General features: G+C 45.2%; 1 protein-coding gene across 1 annotated transcript in view; it reads right to left on the bottom strand.

The window, feature by feature from the left end:
- The window catches only part of RAB8A (RAB8A, member RAS oncogene family), an 85,041-nt gene that overhangs the window by 15,975 nt on the left and 48,495 nt on the right, over window positions 1-20,571 (bottom strand). Inside the window, exons 4-5 of the mRNA XM_082270670.1 lie at window positions 14,782-14,859; window positions 9,271-9,360 (exon numbers count right to left, since the gene is read on the bottom strand). Coding sequence (XP_082126796.1) covers window positions 9,271-9,360; window positions 14,782-14,859 — 168 coding nt within the window. The remainder of the gene's footprint in view (window positions 1-9,270; window positions 9,361-14,781; window positions 14,860-20,571) is intronic.

The raw sequence follows: 20,571 nt of genomic DNA, 5'->3' as shown, positions 1-20,571 counted from the left end.
TGAGAATCCATGCCCACAGTAATAAAAGCAAAAAAGGGTACTGTCCCATTAACACCACGGCGAGCGCAGCCCACCGCACACTGCATGCACCGATCCCACAGGGATAGAGAACACTGAGCAAGGAATAACAGGACAAAGAAGGAAAAAACCTGGAGAGAGCACAAACAGGCTGCTGCCACCGATCGCTGTCCCAGAGAAAGAGGAAGTGATGCAATAACCGGCTGACTTATATAGCCTATGAAGGCTCCGCAAAAATGGCCGCTCAGGCTGAGGGATCGAGGCTACAAGAAAATGGCGCCGACATGTGCTCGAGCGAGCGCGACCTGCCAAAATGGCGGCAATCGGCGCCAAAACACAGCGCCGTACAGCAGTGGTCCTCAATTCCGGTCCTCGGGACCCACTAACAGGCCAGATTTTAAGTATTACCTTGGGGGATGCAGACTAGAATACTGCAATCACTGAGCAGCAAATGAGATCACCTGTGATGTAATTTAGTCATCTTGCAAACCTGGCCTGTTGGTGGGTCCCGAGGACCGGAGTTGAGAACCACTGCCGTACAGGACAGGGCCATCCATAGCATTTTCTGCAAAAAGAAATGGCGGGCCGCATAGCGGTCGCCGCTCAGGCATGTCTGTCTATTCAGCTCCACAGAACTCACAGCAGAGCGGGAGGGCCCCCCCCCTAGCAGCCCACAAAGGCATGCATCCATACAGGGATCTGACAGGGAGCCCGCATAGCACACAGACATGAGGGTACACACAGCCACAGACTGACACCCACACAGATGGTCCCCACATAGAAGGTGCTTACCGTACCGGATGGCGTGGGGAGCCTTCTCAAGCGACAAACCGCTATCAGGATGACAGGGAGTGCCGCAGCCAGGACGCAGTGGACCGCAGCACAAGACCGCGGAATGGCATCCAGTGAGGTAGCCACCTCACAGGCAGCATCCCTGCAGGCGAACAGGGATGGGTCGTTCATAGCGCCAGGGTGAACCGTAGCTGAACGCTCTATGGCAGGCTGGGGATCCATCTGGCCCTCAGCCCTGGGATCCAGGGCGGCCAGTCCGAGACCCAGCTCCGCATGATCATCTTCATCCGAAGATCCCTAAACTAAAGCTGACAAAATAACAGCTAGTAAAGAAAAGAAAAATACTTGAAATAAAATCAAAAAAGGGTAGAAGGCTGAGACTGAAGCCCCAGCACAGGAAAGCCTGCTACTCCTAAGCTAGGCAAGATCAAACTGAGTTGGGAATGCTGGTGCAGGGAGGTATTGACTAAGGGGACAGCCCCTAGGGGTGTGTCTATGCTAAAAGCTTTTGTTATTAACAAATCTTGTTGCCTAGCTACTCCTGCGGAGCAAAGGTCAATACCATTGTTGAAGACTTGGGAAGGGGCGGCGACTGTCGGAGGACGTAAGAGAAAAAAAATTCTATACTCCCATTTATTACAGGTAATTTTATAGCGCTATCAATTTACACTATATATATATATATATATATATATATATATATATATATATATATATATATATATATATATATATATATATATATATATATATATATCTTTACTATACAGTCCCTGCACTCAAGGAGCTTTATTCTAGTATGTATTCTTAACTCAAAAAAGTACCTTCTATTGATTGCAGCCTTTTCCAAATTTGCCAATTCAGTTTTTATTTATTTTTTGCTGCTGTGATCTGACTTCCTTTTAGAGGGTGGCTATGTTCATTCTCCAAGGTCCCACTGGGACGTAGCAACCTTTATTTGCTCGCTCCTGAAATGGACTAGGGACTATAGACTATGGGATTTGTAGTGTGCATAGAGCACTGCATGTGACTGCAACTAACAGCACTGCATGTGACTGCAACTAACATGTATTGCTCATTCTAAACAAATGGAAGTGAGGAGGAAAAGATGTGGTTCATGAGCTCATAAGGAGGTAGAAAAACACAGTAAGAAACAATTTCATAACAATCATTACAGGGTCATGAAGAAGTGGATGTGTATGAATACATTTTGTAGAACAGAGATATTGCTTAGTGTCATTTTGAAGTGAACCACTTAGGGCAAAGAAAACCGGTCCACTTTACTGGCTGAGCCTGTAGGTGTTTGGGCTGCCCCTAGCAAACATTCAGCTTCTGAGTCTCACCTACCCAGAGAAGGTACAGAAAAAAAAAAAAATCTGGTGGCTGTAATTAAAGTGATTTTAAAAGTTTCGTTTTTTATTTAACCACTTGCTGCCCGCCACAGTTTTACTGCGGCAGGCTGGCTCGGCTGCAGGAATCGACGTAGGAGTAGGTCAGTTCGCTGGAGTGGTGCTGGGGGGCGAGCGCACCCTCCCGCCCCCACTAGGCAGCGGGGATGCTGGCCCATTGGACCGGCGTCAGCAATTGCCGCTGGGCACCCGCAATCGCTCCCCGCTGAGAGAGAAGGACGGTGAGTTGTTGAAAACACAGCTGACCGTTCTCTCTGAAATGATAACAGATCGCCTGTGATCCTTCTATATAGGATCACAGGTCTCTAGGATCATTTCACAAGCCCCTCCCCCCATACAATTAGAAAACACTCCCCTAGGGTCACAATTAACCCTTTGATCACCCCTAGGTTAACCCCTTCTCTGCCAGTGTCAGTACAGTAACAGTGCATAATTTTAGCACTGATTACTGTAGTAATGTCCCTGGTCCCCCAAAAGTGTCAAAAATGTCCGCCGCAATGTCGCAGTCCCGCTAAAAATCACAGCCATTACTAGTAAAAAATAAAAAAAATTGGATTTTTGTAAGAACTTACCGTAAAATCCTTTTCTCTGTCGCTCATTGACAGACGCAGTCCTCTTTGATTAATATCAGTAGGGTTATACTGCCCCCTACAGGAGTAGGACACTAGGCAGGAAAAACGTTCTGGCCACACCTTAGGGGCAGTCCCAGAGGGTATATCCTCTCTCTCCCTGCTACAGGATGTCAGTTATGTCACAAAGCAGTTTCAGAGAATTTAACCCAACCCAACTCAAATAGAGGGGCGGGTACTGCGTCTGTCAATGAGCTTAAGAGTAAAGGATTTTACGGTAAGTTCTTGCAAAAATCCAATTTTCTCTGTCGCTCATTGACAGACGCAGTCCTCTTTGATTAATATCAGTAGGGACGTCCCAAAGCAGTGCCACAAATGAGGGGTGGGATAACGGAAATAAAATTCCAATCCAGAAGGCCCAACCGGTGCCAACCAGAAGTCTTAAGGCTCAGACAAAAAGGAGACTCAACTGAAAACCCAACAGAAAAAAACCCTCGAGGTAGACCACCGGTCTCCTCAAACAGCGGCCTGCAGAACCTTGCGGCCAAAAGAGGCGATGCCAGCACATCAACTTTGTAAAATTTTGTAAAGGTATGAACCGACGACCAGGTAGCCGCCTTGCAAACCTGAACCACTGACGCCTGATGGCGGAAGGCCCAGGAAGCACTAAGCGCCCGAGTGGAGTGCGCCTTAACAGGGAACGGAGGGATCCGACCCTTAATAGAATAAGCCTGGACCACCGTCTGTCTGATCCATCTAGAGATAGTCGCGGCAGACACAGGCAACCCCTTTCTAGGGCCATCCGTGATCACAAAAAGTGAATCCGTCTCACGGAAAGATTCCGTAGTAGTCAAGTACACCCTGATCCAAGGAGTGTAACGCAAACTCCCGAGGATGACTGGGCTTAGGACACAGGGAAGGTAACACAATATCTTCATTTAGATGGAAATCTGAAACCACCTTAGGAAGGAAGGATGGATTCGGACTAAGAACCACCTTATCCCTATGAACCACCAGATATGGGGAACGACAGGACAATGCAGCCAGTTCTGACACCCTGCGTGCAGAAGTGATAGCCACCAAAAAGGCCACCTTCTGGGATAAAGTAAGCAAGGGAATCTCCCTAATATTTTCAAAGGGAGGTTTCTGAAGAACCGACAACACCAAATTAAGATCCCAGGGCGGTAAGGGCGCGCGCACCAGCGGAGCCAGGTGCCGCACCCCCTGGATGAAACTCCGCACCAAGGAATGAGTAGCCAGAGGCCTCTGAAAGAAGATTGCTAACGCTGAAACCTGACCCTTGAGAGTGCTCAAGGACAGTTTCTGCTCAACCCCCTTTTGCAGAAAAGACAATATACGGGCCACCGAGTAGGAACGTGGAGGAAACCCAAGGGATTCACACCACGCGATATAGGACTTCCATGTGCGATGATAGACTTTTCTGGAAGTCGTTTTCCTTGCTTTAATTAGAGTAGGAATAACTGAAGCTGACAACCCCTTGTCCTTCAGCACCTGGGTCTCAACAGCCAGGCCGTTCAAGCCAGCGATCGTAAAGCAGGATGGAAGATCGGTCCCTGAGACAGCAGATCCTCCCTGAGAGGAAGTCGCCAAGGAACGTCTGCGACCAGCCTGACCAGGTCGGCGTACCAGGCCCGACGAGGCCAGTCCGGAGCTACCAGGATAACTGGAATTCCCTCCACCTCTATCCTGCGAAGAAGTTTCGGCAGCAATTTGAGAGGAGGAAAGGCATACAGTAGCTGGTACTGCCCCCACGGGGCGACCAGCGCGTCTGCGGCGTCCGCTAGAGGATCGCGGGAGCGAGCTACAAACCTCCGCACCTTCCTGTTGAGCCGAGATGCCAACAGATCCACATCCGGGGTGCCCCAACGAAGACACAGTTGGTGAAATACCTCTGGATGAAGAGACCATTCCCCTTGATCCAGAATCTGGCGGCTGAGGAAATCTGCCTGCCAATTCTCCACCCCCGGAATGAATACCGCGGAGAGGGCTGGAACAAATCGTTCTGCCCAACGAAAGATGCTGGCCACTTCCATGGCCGCCAGGACACTCTTGGTGCCCCCCTGGTGATTGACGTAAGCCACGGCCGTGGCATTGTCCGACTGGATCCACACCGGGCTGCCCCGGAGCTGCTCGGTCCAGTGAATCAGACAAAGTCTGATCGCTCTCAGTTCCAATACATTTATCGGTAACCTGGATTCTTCCAGGGACCAGAGCCCCTGAGCAGATCGTCTGCCGAGAACCCCACCCCACCCCGATAGACTGGCATCCGTGGTGACAATCGTCCAATAGATTGGAAGAAATGACTTCCCCTGACTGAGCATTGGTGATCGAAGCCACCAAACCAGAGATTCCCTGGTCCGTTCGCTCAGCCGGATCCGATTGTCCAGGGAATCGGGATTCCGGTTCCATTTGAGAAGAATCTCCTTTTGGAGAATCCGGGTATGAGACTGGGCAAACGGTACTGCCTCGAAGGAGGCCACCATCAGTCCCAGAACCCTCATGCAAGTCCGCAGAGAAGGCCAGTTGACGGTCAATAATAACTGAGTCGCCGACTGAATCTTCCTGAGTTTCTCCACCGGGAGAAACACTTTTGCTAAGGATGTATCCAAAGTTAGGCCCAGATAGTTCAGTCTCCTGGTAGGGACCAGGGATGATTTCTGCCGGTTCACCAGCCACCCGAACTCTTCCAAAGAGATCATCGTGATCTCCAAGTTTAGTAACAGAGCCTGCGGAGACTCCGCATGGAGTAGAAGGTCGTCTAGGTAGCCTAGAACCGATATGCCCCGCTGTCGCAACAGTGCCAAAACTGGGGCCAAGACCTTTGTGAAGACCCGGGGAGCAGAGGCGAGACCAAAGGGTAACGCCGCAAACTGATAATGGTTCTCTCCCACGGAAAAGCGAAGAAAACGCTGATGTCCTGCATAAATGGGAATGTGAAGATAGGCATCCTTGATGTCTATGGACGCCAGAAAATCCCCCTGATGCAGGGAGGCCACTACTGTGCGAATGGACTCAATCTTGAATTTTTGTACCTGGACAAAAAGATTGAGTGCTCTCAAGTCCAGAATTGGACGCACCTTGCCCTCTTTTCTGGGTATTGTGAATAGGTTTGAATAGAACCCCTGAAAACGTTCTGTCCAAGGAACGTGGACCACCTTGTTGCATTAAATCCGTCACTGCCCCTCGTAAAGCTTCTAAGCGGTCCGGGGATAGTCGGATATTGGAAGGGAAGAACCGCACCGGTGGAAGTGATCGAAACTCGATCTTGTATCCCGACCGTATGACCTCTTGAACCCATTTGTCTGGAATCCTGGAGAGCCATGGGTCCGGAAACCGGTGAAGACGTCCCCCCACCACAGATATGGGTGGGGGCGCACCTTCAGGCTGTATTGGTCTTATCTTCAGGTCTGGCAGGGCCAGACCTTTGTTTACTCGACCAGCGCCCTTTGAATCCCCCTGGGGGGGCTTTGGAGGACTTCGCCTTATCGCCCGCCCCAGAGGAGCGAAAAAACTTCTTATGAGCGGAAAAGGAAGGTCCCCGTCTGCGACGTGGTGCTTTCCCCTTAGTAGTCTGTGGTAAAAAGGTGCTCTTGCCACCAGTGATACCCTTGATGATCTCATCCAAGGTGGCACCAAACAGGCGATCCCCTTGAAAGGGGAGATTAGTCAAAGCTTTTTTGGAAGCTTGATCCGCCGACCAGCATTTTAACCACAGCATACGCCGGAGGACCACCGCCGAGATTGATACGCGCCCCATTAATGGAGTGGCGTCACAGACAAACTGTAGCGCTTGTACCATCTGCTCCAGCAAGTCCGATACTGCCGGGGGGAGACTTCTCCCCTCCAGATCTCGGCGTAACAACTTGGTCCACTCTGTCAATGTTTGTGCAACCAGAGCAATGGTGAACACTGGCCTTAAGGCTGACCCTATCAGGGAAAATATCGAGCGGGATATAGATTCAGCTTTACGGTCCACTGGATCCTGAAAGGACGGAGCGTAGCTTTGTTTAATCTGGAAATCGGTGAATCCACCGACGGTGGAACCGTCCATTTATTAAGGAGAGATTCTTCAAATGGATAGCGTCTAGCAATCCGTTTGGAAATACCAGGGGCTCGTTTTGGACGGACCCATTCTTCCTTAATTATATCTTGAAAACATTTGGGCAAAGGAAACACCTTTGCCATCTTGGTAGGCTTGCGAGTACCAAAAGCAATTTCAGTATCAACTGCTTCCGTAGGTATAAGCTCAAGTCTTAAAGTTTCCCGCACAGACACAATAAGTGCATCTACCAATGCTTCATCCTGCGCTATAGCGGAGGGAGAAATGTCTTCCTCACTATCCGAGTAGACGGGATATGAGACACTAGCCCCAGAAGAGGGACCTGCAGCTGCTGCGACAGGCTCAGAATCTGTATCTGAAGTGTCAGATGAAATAGGGGTAGGCGGGGGTCGCTTCTTTGCGCCCCGTCCCTGACAGGCCACCTCCACCCGGGATACAAAAGACTCCAAAACCGCTGACAATGCATCAATAGTAAGTGGGGAACTGGAGGGTCCTGCGGCCACCTCGAGGGGATCAGGTGGGGATACATGTGTAGCAGGTTCCATGATAAATCCAGGATCACTTGCCAGCAACCAAGGATTGCAAAAAAAACCTTTTTTTTTGTGTAATCCCCCAGCGCAACAGCGCCCCTCAGTGACACCTGCTTCGGACCCCCACAGAGAGAGAGAGAGACCCCAAGGGCTCACCACCTGATGCACAGAAGCTTCTACCGAACTGCTCTCAGCGCGGTCCTTACAGAACAGGAAGTCTTGTGAATCGATTTACCCGGGTAAAGGAGGCGGCTCTGCCCCTTTACACGTCTTCCGGCACTCCCACTGCTACTCAACGAGGTAGCTGGGTGTCTCCAAGATGGCCGCCCCCATGTAGGAGACATTAGGCTACGCCAAAATGGCGCCCCCGCGCGGCCTGCGGAAGGATGGCAGTCCGTGCGGCCTGCGGAAGGATGGCGGCTTGCAGAAGAATCGTGCGGCCTGCGGAAGAATAGCGGCCCATGCGGCCAGCGGAAGGATGGCGGTCCGTGCGGCCTGCATCGCTATTCAATAGGTAGGTGCTTGACCGTATCACCCCTCTGCATGGCTATTTTCAAACAGTGACGCCAGCGGCGCCCTGTCCATCCCTGACTGAGCTCAGTCATGGCTCCTTCCTTTTATAATGCAGGCTCCTTGCAGTGACTTATGTAGATAGTCAGCTCCCAAACCAAGCCGCCTGGAGTGGAATACCTGCAAGTAGGGAGATATGTGGAGTGTGTCACAAGATAGAGGGGACCCGGGATCATGAGGGTCCGACCATCCACAGAAGGGCCCGCATCTATTCCCAAAACCCGACAGGGGGGAGGGGGAACATTCTACTCACCATACCGGAACAGGCGGGCACCCACTCCTAACAGAACCCCTCTCCACCGAGGTGGGGGGGCTGTCGACCAATACGGACGCCGCGACTCAGTTGCTGACTGGTCGTAGGCGACCTGACGAGACGTTTAACTCGCAGGGCCAGTCCCTGTCCAGTGGGACTATGTCGCGGCCGACCCAGCGTGGAGCTAGGGCCTGCACGCGCTCGTAGGCCGGCTGGGGTGACCACTGGATCTCAACATCCAGCCCGTCGCCCAGCTCCAGCATAATTGCTTGAAGATCTCACAGGAACAAAAACTGGAGAGAAGAAAAGCTAACTAAAAAAGATCTAAAAAAGCTTGCCAGGACCAGAGATCCCAGCAAGGAACTTAGGTCCTTACTCCTGACTAGGCAGAAAAAAAAAAAACTGACATCCTGTAGCAGGGAGAGAGAGGATATACCCTCTGGGACTGCCCCTAAGGTGTGGCCAGAACGTTTTTCCTGCCTAGTGTCCTACTCCTGTAGGGGGCAGTATAACCCTACTGATATTAATCAAAGAGGACTGCGTCTGTCAATGAGCGACAGAGAAAATAAAAATTACAAATCTTTCCGCTAGTTTGTAGATGTGATAACTTTTGCGTAAAATCAAAATATGCCTATTGCGATTTTTTTTTTTACCAAAAATATGTAGCAGAATACAAATTAGCCTACAAGGATGAAACATTTTGATTTTCAAAATTTTTTTTTGGGAATGTTATATAGCAGAATGTAAAAATTATTATTTTTTTTTTTCTTGTTGCTCTTTTTTTGTTTATAGCGGGAAAAAAAAAAAAAAAAGAAAAATCGCAGGAGATGATCAATTACCACCAAAAGAAAGCTCTATTTGTGGGGAAAAAAGGACATCAATTTCATTTTGGTACAGTGTCGCACGTGCAATCTTCTGTTAAAGTAACGCGGTGCCGAATCGAAAAAAATTGTCTGGTCATTAAGGGGGCAAATCCTTCAGGTCCAGAACTGGTTAAACAACAAGCAGGTTATACTTACAAATGGATTTCTAAACCAGGCTCTCCTACCTTTTCCCCCTTCTCCTTAGAAACTTGCCGTTTTTCATTCACGTCACATTTGTTTCCAAGGATCATTTTTTCAACATCGGCAGACGCATGCTGCAAAACATACAAAGCAATCGTCATACTCCCATCCTATAAAAAAAAAAGCCAGCACCTGAAGGCAAACCTCACTTCTTCCATTAGCGAAGACTGGCCACACATTTTACAATTTTCTTGTACAATTATTCTTTAGGATTTACCAAAACCATATAATATAAAAAGATCAAATCTAAACATTTTCAATCAGGCAGGCACACTTGCACTACAAGGGTGAAGGTAAATGTAAATTAAATAAGAAAACTGTATAATGTATAGCCAGCTTTAGGGAAAGCTTAAGACAACATTCCAAATAAACTTTACATATAGGACCCAATTTACTAAATTGTATGTTCGCAGAATTTACTATACTCCATATGTGAGTGAACGCATTTGCACAGCCTATAGCTTTTAAATATGGAATTTAAAAAGAAGTGTGGTTTACTAAACGATGTACACATCAAGATATGTGAACCACACAGGAAAAGCCTACAGAGACTGGGAAATACCAAAGGTTGTACCATGGCTCTGAAATGTATTTATTTATTTCAGGTACTTATATTGGGAAGTATCTGAGAGCCCATTCACATTAGCGCGACTTGTCAGCCTGACAAGTCTCGGTATGTCGTGGTCCATTGAGTAGTACAGGACCCGTTCTAATAGGAGCGACACAAGTCGCTCCAACTTAGAAAAAGGGTCCTGTACTACTTTGGGGCGACCTCTGAGAGACTTGCATAGACTTCCATTATGTGAAGTCTCTGCAAGTCGCGCCGAAGTCGCGGTGCACGCGACTTCACAGGTCGCCCCCCAAAGTCGTATCACGCTAGTCTGAATGGGCTCTGAGAGTAACAGTATACAAGTGTCTGGAAAGCACCACAATACAGAACATAGTGCTTGAAGGTCAAATAAACATTCCTATTTATCTTCCATCCATTGGTTTACTCACAGAGTCAGTCTTCAGACACTGGGACATACCAGAGGCTGAGCCATGGCACTGGACCTAGAAAGGGGTCTGCAGCGAAGTAACACAGTATACGGAGGTATGGAAAGCACCACAGGCAGAACCTTGTGCCCAAAGGGCACTTTCCCGGCAGGCCGCTCAATCTTCGGTCAAGCAGGGTATTAGTACAACCTCCAAACCCTGATTCAGATACCTGCTGTCTATACACCAGCTCGAGCACTGGGAGAAATGTCTAGAGTAAAGATAGAAAGCATCCAGGAAATACTGATAATGTTGATAAAAGAGGAAAATAGTAAAAATAAAAAGAGTTTTCCTCAGAGTTAAGGAAAAAACACCTAACCTCCTAGGCCACTTGCAATAAACAGAATCATGACTGTTATGGGCGGGGTACATGAACTGGTCTTTTTTTTTTTTTTTTTCTGTCTGCCTCCTGAAGGCAGGTGCCTATAACCCAATTGTCAAGAACTACCATCCGGGTCCCAAACCATACTGCAATATTGTTTACATAGCTCCAGGCTTCACTTAAGCAAAAGTCCACTTTAAAAGTATTGCCATTAGGAAGACTTCCCTTAAAGCTGTATTGAGCCCAAAACTGTAATATACTGCAGTTTACCAAGCATTAGATGTGGTGGCTGCATTCATTTTATTTTTTAGGCCAGTTTTCCCTCTGGCCAGTAACACGCCTCCTGTATTAGAATGGATAAAGGAGCACAGGGGACACATTTGGACAGAATCATGGTCAGTCTGGGGGGGGGGGGGGGGAATGTTACAAGTACTAACAGATTTAGATAGAACTAACAAATTGAAGCATAACTCCAGCTAATACTTTATAAGCAGCTACAGCAACAGTTTTTCCTTTTGGTATATAGGTTTTACATAACACACTGCTCAAATAAATCAAAGGAACACTTAAAACACATCAGATCTCAATGGGGAAAAATATCTTGCTGGATATCTATAATGATATGGACTGGGTAATGTGTTAGGAACGAAAGAATGTCACATCACTTGATGGAAATTAAAATGATCAATCTACAGAGGGCTGAATTCAAAGACACCCCAAAAATCAAAGTGAAAAAAATAATGCAGCAGGCTAGTCCACGTTGCTGAAAATGCCATAGCAGCAACTCAAAATGGTACTCCTAATAAGATGACAGATGGTGTCCTGGGGTATTTCCTCCCAGATCTGGACCAGGGCATCACTTAGCTCCTGAACAGACTAAGGTGCAACCTGGCGGCGGCATTGGATTGAACAAAACAATGTCCCAGAGATGTTCTATTGGATTTAGGTCAGACGAGCGTGGGGGCCATTCAATTGGAATAAATTCCTTCATCCTCCAGGAACTGGCTGCATACTCTCGCCACTTGAGGCCAGGCATTGTCGTGCACCAGGAGGAACTCCAGATCCACTGCACCAGTGTAGGGTCTGACAATGGGTCCAAGGATTTCATCCTGATACCTAATGGCAGTCAGGGTGCCATTGTCTAGCCTGTAGAGGTCTGTGCGTCCCTACATGGATATGCCTCCCCAGACCATCACTGACCCACCACCAAACTGGTCATTCTGAATGATGTTACAGGTAGCAAAACGTACTCCACGGCTTCTCCAGACCCTTTCATGTCTGTCACATGCAGGGTGAGCCTGCTCTCATCTGTGAAAAGCACAGGGCACCAGTGGCGGACCTGCCAATTCTGGTGTTCAATGGCAAATGCCAATCAAGCTCCATGGTGCCGGGCAGTGAACACAGGACCCACTAGAGGACATTGGGCCCTCAGGCCGCCCTCATTAAGTCTGTTTCTGATTTTTTTGGTCAGAGGCATTCACACCAGTGGCCTGCTGGAGGTCATTTTGTAGGGCTCTAGAAGTGCTTATTCTGTTCATCCTTGCACAAAGGAGCAGATACTGATCCTGCTGATGGGTTAAGAACCTTCCACGGCCCTGTCCAGCTCTCCTAGAGTAACTGCCTGTCTCCTGGAATCTCCTTCATGCTCTTGAGACTGTGCTGCGAGACACAGCAAACCTTCTGGCAATGGCACGTAAGGATGTGCCATCTTGGAGGAGTTGGACAGCCTGTGCAATTTCTATAGGGTCCAGGTATCGCCTCATGCTACCAGTAGTGACACTGACCCTAGCCAAATGCAAAACTACTAAAAATCAGTCAGAAAAGATGGAGTAGGGAAAAAAATGTCAGTGGCCTCCACCTGGTAAACCATTTCTGTTTTGGAGTTCATCTCATTGTTGCCCATCTAGTGCACCTGTTAATTTCATTAATACTAAAGCAGCTGAAACTGATTAACAACCCCCAAAAATTATAAACCAAAAGATGATCTCGGATCACCGCCAATAACCAACCAGTCACCGTCTGGTAACCCAGATATTACGGTGCGGTCCGTGACCAGACAAAGTATATAAAGGATTCTACCAAGAAGGTCCCAATGGTCACATCAGTTGATGAAGAAAGTAGATTTGGTTCCTGTAGTGGAACCTCCAGAAGGGAGGAGTGAGGAATCAGTAGAGCTGCCCCAAGCTCTGACTGTTAAGCATACCAAAATAAATATTTATTAGGTGTAGCACATTTTTGTCAGTGCTGCTGGAATGGCATCAGGTGGTTTGCATGAACAATATGTGACACAGTCTAATTTTCCATTGTCACCCACACAATAGGATCCGGAACAGAATAAAACAATGGTAATTCAGGATTATTCCATAAAAGGCGATCAGGTAGCTTTTAAAATTCCCATAACATAAGTGTATCTACAGGCTCTAATCATAGTGCACACTGTTGCATGGGGCCATTCATGTCTATAAGGAGGAGGTGTTGTAAGGCTTCAAAAGAACCCAACTGTGCGATCTCTAAGGCTAAGTTCACATGTAGGTGTTTTGGGGCGTTTTTGGGGAGTTTTTCTGCTCTAGGATCAGCTCAAAAAATGCCCAACAAGAAAAATCCTATTTATTTCATTGGCCCCTGTTCACATCTGAGCGTTTTGACGTTTTAAGCAAAACGCCCAAAAAAGTACATGAGCTTCTTTTTGGGCAGATTACAGGCGTTTTTATTTTTTTCCATTGGTTACTAGTCAACCTAAAAACGCCTGTAAAACGCCTGAAAAAACGCCAATAAAAACGCCCATAAAATGTAGCTGTTCTGTCCTTTAATGTACTACGAGCCAGAGATGTGCCTTGTAAATGCATTACTTAGAGCTTTGAACAAGTTCTGGGGTTACCCCACACTGATAGCACAATCTATACGGACTGTGAATATTCCTATTTGGAAGATTGCCCTTGTTATATGTTCATTTAGGTTTAAGAATGTTTGGACTTTTTACCCATTCAGTACGTATTTGATATGGCAGGCGATACGCATTCTTTGTCAAAACATTTGTATTCTTTCTTGTGAAATACTTAAATAAAAATAGAAACAGAAAAAATATAGGAAGACCGACAGCATTTTTACTTTAATAATAACCTTCCTTATAAAAGGGAGAGTGGCACATTACTTCATATATGTATACCAGTAATGGTTGAAGATTTAAGGTCATGTGATCGGGAATTATGGCAGTGAATCTGACACACAAGTATTTAAAGGGGTAACACCCTGAAACAGCACAGATGGATCCAACAGTGCTTCTGCATCAAAATGCATAAATCGGAATTGGTCCAATCACCTTTGAAGGATAAGTTCACCTTTTCAAAACATGTTACACCTGTATTCAGGGTGTAAGATGCAACAAGTTGCTGTTGCAGCAGCCCCCACCCCTCTCCCGATCCCCCGCTACGTCAGCAAGCGGATCTTCCCCGCACCCACGGTCACAAATTTAGTAAAAACGACGGCAGCGTCATTCATTCACAGAGTTCTTTGTGGCGGTCGGATTGTAGTTCTCAATGAACTATCTCGGCGATGTTGAGCGCTCTACTCTGGTAATTCATTGATGCTTCCTGTCAGTGTGTAACTGCCTGCCTGTACGAGCAGACAGCTTACACTGACAGTCTGCAATAGCTCTGCATTGCACCCACGATCTGATCTTGGTGCAATGCTTTGCAGGCTCTTCATAAAAAAAAAAAAAAAAAAAAAAAAAAAGAAGAAGTGGAAGAAGGAGTGTGCACATTTTCACCTGCAAAAAGATGAGCATTTTTTTTTAATTCTTTTTTTCTAAGGTGACTTATTATCTTTTAAGACCCGAACAAATAGCATATTAATCCAGGATATGTAGGGCACTATCAGAGTTGGTCCAGGATCTCACAGAAATCAAAGAAGTCCACATGCAGCATATGCCCCTCTTCAATACCACGGAACTGCAGCCCTCACATTTCGGGAGAGTTGATCGTAGCTTAGTCAGTCTATGTGCCATCAAAGGTGCAAAGATCCCTGGAGCAAAAGGAAACCCCTGCCTATTCCCTTCGAGAAGCCCTAAAGGGTAAAGAGAGATGGCCCCCAATCTTTGTACAAACTAGATTAACATTTTTAACTGCCATTTCATACATACCTCTTCAATATTTCGTATCCAGTTTTTTATATTGTCGAATGACTTTTCATTGGTAATATCATATACCAGCATTATACCCTAAAATAAATAAAAAATAAAATTAAGAAATGTTACAACAGTTAAAAAAAAATAAAATAAATTATAATATTATATATTCTGGGGATCTTAGCTTAGAAAAAAAGCTGTTCATTCGAAGGGATTGCACGAGGACAAGAGGGCATACAATGCGATTAGAGGAGAAGCGTTTAACCTCAGGCAACGTGGGGGGTTTTTTACTGTTAGGGCTACAAGATTGTGGAATTCTCTACCACAAGAGGTGGTTTCTGCGGGTAGTATGGTGGCTTTCAAAAGACTCTTAGACTTGCATCTCAAGGATCAGGACATTAAGGGGTATGAGAGAGGATTACGGCCACACACACCTACACAGGTTGAACTGGATGGACTATTGTCTTTATTCAACCTCACCTACTATGTAATATATATATATATATATATATATATATATATAAAAATAAATAAAATAAATAAACACACACACATTATCTCACAAAAGGGAGTATACCTCTCACATTTTGGAAATATTATATTATATATATATATTTTTTTTTTTAATATCTTTTCATGTGACAACATTGACGAAATGACACTTTGCTACAATGTGAAGTAGGGAGTGTACATTTGCTGTCCCCTTAATTAACACAACACAGCCATTAATGTCTAAACCGCTGGCAACAAGAGTGAGTACACCCCTAAGTGAAAATGTCCAAATTGGGCTCAATTAGCCATTTTTCCCTCCCCAGTGTCATGTGACTCGTTAGTGTTACCAGATCTCAGGTGTGAATGGGGAGAAGGTGTGTTAATTTTGGTGTTATTGCTCTCACTCTCGCATACTGGTCGCTGGAAGTTCAACGTGGCACCTCATGGCAAAGAACTCTGAGGATCTGAAAAAAATAATTGTTGCTCTAAATAAAGATGGCCTAGGCTATAAGAAGATAGCCAAGACCCTGAAACTGAGCTGCAGCACGGTGGCCAAGACCAGTGGTTTAACAGGACAGGTTCCACTCAGAACAAGTCTTGCCATGGTGGACCAAAGAAGTTGAGTGCACGTGCCCAGTGTCATATCCAGAGGTTGTCTTTGGGAAATAGACAAATGAGTGCTGCCAGCATTGCTGCAGAGGTTGAAGGGGTGGGGAATCAGCCTGTCAGTGCTCAGACCATACACCGCACACTGCATCAACTTGGTCTGCATGGCTGTCGTCCCAGAAGGAAGTCTCTTCTAAAGATAATGCACAAGAAAGCTCGCAAACAGTTGAGAACAAGCAGACTAAGGACATGGATTACTGGAACCATGTCCTGTGGTCTGATTAGACCAAGATTAACTTATTTGGTTCAGATGGTGTCAAACGTGTGTGGCAGCAACCAGGTGAGGATTACAAAGACAAGTGTGTCTTGCCTACAGTCAAGCATGGTGGTGGGAGTGTCATGGTCTGGGGCTGCATGAGTGCTGCCGGCACTGGGGAGCTACAGTTCCATTGAGGGAACCAAGAATGCCAACATACAGTGGCATACTGAGTAGAGCATGATCCCCTCCCTTCGGAGACTGGGTCGCAGGGCAGTATTCCAACATAACGACCCCAAACACCTCCAAGACAACCACTGCCTTGCTAAGGAAGCGGAGGGAAAAGGGGATTGCCTGGCCAAGCATGTCTCCAGACCTAAACCCTATTGAGCATCTGTGAGGCATCCCCACAAAAAAAAAAAAGGAAAGGAACGCAAGGTCTCCAACATCAACCAGCTCCGTGATGTTGTCATGGAGGAGTGGAAGAGGACTCCAGTGGCAACCTATGAAGCTCTAGGTGAAGGCCCCTTTCACACATGGGAGTCCGTCGGCGGACTCAGTTTTTCTCAGCTGGGGATCGATCCGCCGATCCCCCGCTGAGCAGGCGGATGGCAGCTCTGTCTCCACGCTGTGTGCCGAGACAGAGCTGTCAGGTCCCCCCTGTTCTCTATGGGGGAATCGGATCCTATCCGATCTGATCCGGTGGACGGATGGAATATAGGGTTTCCATCTGTCCAGATTTGACGGACCGGACCAGATCAGATGTCAGCGGACATGTCTCCGCTGACATCCGATGCCCCATAGAGATGCATGGGGCATCCGTTCAGAATCCGCCTGAAAAACTGACAGGCGGATCTAAACAGTCCGCTAATGTGAAAGGGGCCTTAGGCAGTGCTGGAAAAGAACGGTGGCAACACAAACTATTGACACTTTGGGCCCAATTTGGACATTTCCACTTATGTTGCCAGCGGTTTAGACATTATTGGCTCTGTGTTGAGTTATTTTGAGGGGGACAGCAAATTTACACTGTTATACAAGCTGTACACTCACTACTTTACATTGTAGCAAAGTGTTATTTCTTCATTTTTGTTACATGAAAAGATAATAAAAAAATTTTACAAATATGTGAGGGGTGTATGCACTTTTGTGAGATCGATATATATATATATATATATATATATATATATATATATATATATATATATATATATATATATATATATATATATATATATAATATGGATAATTCATATACATACATAAATACAGACACACACACACACACACACACACACACACACACATATACATACATAAATACAGACACACACTCACACACACACCCACACACAGTGGATCAATAAAATGCACACAGATTATATGCCAGTATGTCTTAACTTTCTGAACTGCTTGGTTTTCTTTTTTTTTTAACACAAAAGAAACAGATAAAGAAGGAAGTCGATTACAGCATAATTCGAAAATAGTACAGTGCCAATATGAAATACTGCTTATGAAGTATTACCAGAAGATGATGAGGATTGTTACCCTCCCTCTCCCAGGGAATCCAGTGGGCATGGTCCTATTCAAATCTGTGCATGGGTTTTCATATAATATTTTATTGCCCTCAGTGCTGGCTGTAGTTCCACCCCTTGCTGAAGCACAAAATATGAAGATTCCTATAGTGGAGTTACAACCAGCACTGAGCCTGCACCCCTTTCATTCTGCAGCCCCTCCTTATCTCTCCTCTGTACCTTTCTTTGAAGTAACAAGATGGAGCTCCATATAACATGCAAGCACTGCAAAATGCCCCACAAATACCATCCATCTAGCGCAAATACTTTTAGATTTCTCTTGATGCATCCACCCAGTGTCTATAGCAATCCCTTTAGTCATGGTTTCAAAGGTCAACTTCTAAACAATTTCTCTGCAGCAATGGATATTTAGGTTTGAGATCATATTCAGGTAAGAGCGATTCAGGCTGCTGTAGATATTTTTACATGGCTCTGAAAGTACAGCTCTCCCACTACCTCCCCCCCCCCCCCCCTATCAAAAGCTCTACTCCCTTCTAAAGACATTTCAAAATGATAAGTTGAGGGGAAAGGAAGACCCCTCTTTTTGCACCATGAAGGAAAGATATTCCATACCACAGGGTAAATTCTTTTTGTGACCATCTTTCTACTACTGCTGCTGAAAGATGGTTCCACTAACTGTCTAAACTTCCCTTTTTCTTCAGGATTTTCCTTTAAGATCAAAAAAAAAAAAAAAAAATACACGGATGGCATTCCCTACCTGTGGGCTACCATACAAAAAAAAAAAGTCCTCATTCAGTTCCTAGTTGCACACACACCTATAAAAAGTCTATGAACAATGAAATAAACCATACAATGAGAAATATAACCCCTTGTTGATAGCTGCATGATTAATTGTTAAAAGATCGCGATCTCGATTCAACCTCCCAAACGATCTTAATCCAGTATTTTCATGATTCCTGTAACTAGTGCAGAGCATTTCCCTGCTCACAGCTGTCAAAAAAAAAAAAAACAACTGGCAATGCTTAACAACATTTCTCAGCACTGAAAGAGGGATAAAAAGAAACATTGTATCTTTCTGTTAATTTACAGATCAAAAGGGATGAATTTTGGTCTGCAGATGAAGCCAGTTTAAAGCAACCTTGTCGAATAAAATAAAAAAACTTTTTTTTTTGTTTTTTTAATAAATTGATCCTCTGTTTAACCCTTTATTAACCCATTCATTTACCCCGATCAGCCTTATTAACTCCTTATTCTCCTCCTCCATTTATTTATGATTTTCCTGCTATTTTTCTTATTATTTTATAAACTATTAACAATTAAAACCTTGTTTGCTTTGTTCATTATTATTTTTACACATTTAACATATATTTACACGTTTCACATTGAAAAAAGCACAACATTAAAAAAAAAAAAAAAAAGTATTGCCTTTGTAAAATAACTTTTCAATGCTTTGTACCATTGCTGACAGCTGAAGTGTAAACAAAAAAGTTGCAGTAGGTATTGGTAATTGGTATTAGTGAGTACTTAAAATAAAAAAAGACCCTAATATAATAATGGTAAGTTTGTTTTATCTCTTTACCCATTACATTATTTTTCAATACAATTCTTTAAATTTGATTGAAGCAGAGTATTAGGTCTTATTTTATTGCCATCTCTTAGACTGTAAGCTCTAATGAGCAGGGTCCTCTGATTCCTACTGTATTAAAGTATAGTGTATTTGTACTATCTACCCTCAAGTTGTAAAGCGCTGCGTAAACTGTCGGCGCTAGATAAATCTTATTTATATAATAATAATCTTGTTTGATAACCTAATGTTCAGGTGTTGTAAATCTAAAATAAAAAAGTTCTTTGGAATCATGACAGAATCGTAATCTTTATTCTAAGCAAAAAAATTGTGATTTATAAACTGAACAAAAAAAACGCAACACTTTTGTTTTTGCCCCCCCCTTTTTATTTTTATAAATATTTCTATCAAATATTGTTCACAAATCTGTCTAAGTGTCCATTCACACTGGTACGACTTGTCAGGCGACTTGGTCAGCCTGACAAGTCGTGCACCGTCGCTCCCACTGTGTAGTACGGGAGCCGTTCTAATAGGAGCGACACAAGACAAAGGGTCCTGTACTACTTCGAGGCGACCATTATGTGAAGTCTGTGCAAGTCGCGCTGCACGTGACTTCACAGGTCGCCCCCTAAGTTGGAGCAACCTAATGTGAACGGGGACTAAATCTGTGTTAGTGAGCACTTCTCCTTTGCCAAGATAATCCATCCACCTCACATCACTTTGTAGATCACACTTGGACTCTTTGCCACAACTAGTGGGACTGCAAGGTACTGTCCTAGTTTTTTTTTTCCCCTTATGTTGGGTCTTCTTCCCCCCTCCCCCCCCCCCCCCTTTAGCTTCTTGTAACCTTATTGGGCCTAACTTATAGCAGGTTTTGTCCTATCACCTTTTTAGAGCTGTTGCACTACTTTACTTCCTTGACTTATCGTACTTTGGCACATTCTCTATCTACATTCCCTTCTCTGCTTCGTGATTCCACCAGTATTCTTAGGCACTACATTATGCAAGCAGCACCATGCACTTTATTAAAAGTACACATTATCTATATATTCTTTATAGGAAAGTTTTGAAGCTGCTGTACACACCACTGTCAATCACAACTTGAACACCCATCTTCTCCAGAGTATGTTATGTGTGTGCCTTGGTTGCCCAAAGCTTACGCTCCCACAGCTCCTTTCAACGCAACATTTTTAAGATCTGAGCTGAATTGTAAGTTGTTAAGGGTGGGTTTTTCCTCCCCCTTTCTCCCCCCCCCCCTTTCATTTATCAGACCATATTGGTAAATTTTATATACATGTATTTCTTGTAAATACTGATCATATGCCTGCTCCTGAGGAAGTGGAACACAGACCACG

Source organism: Pelophylax lessonae (assembly GCF_965119305.1).
Source record: "Pelophylax lessonae genome assembly, chromosome: 1".
In the NCBI taxonomy this organism is placed as follows: domain Eukaryota; kingdom Metazoa; phylum Chordata; class Amphibia; order Anura; family Ranidae; genus Pelophylax; species Pelophylax lessonae.
Note: the sequence above shows the minus strand (reverse complement) of the source record. Positions and strands in the feature narration are given on the sequence as shown.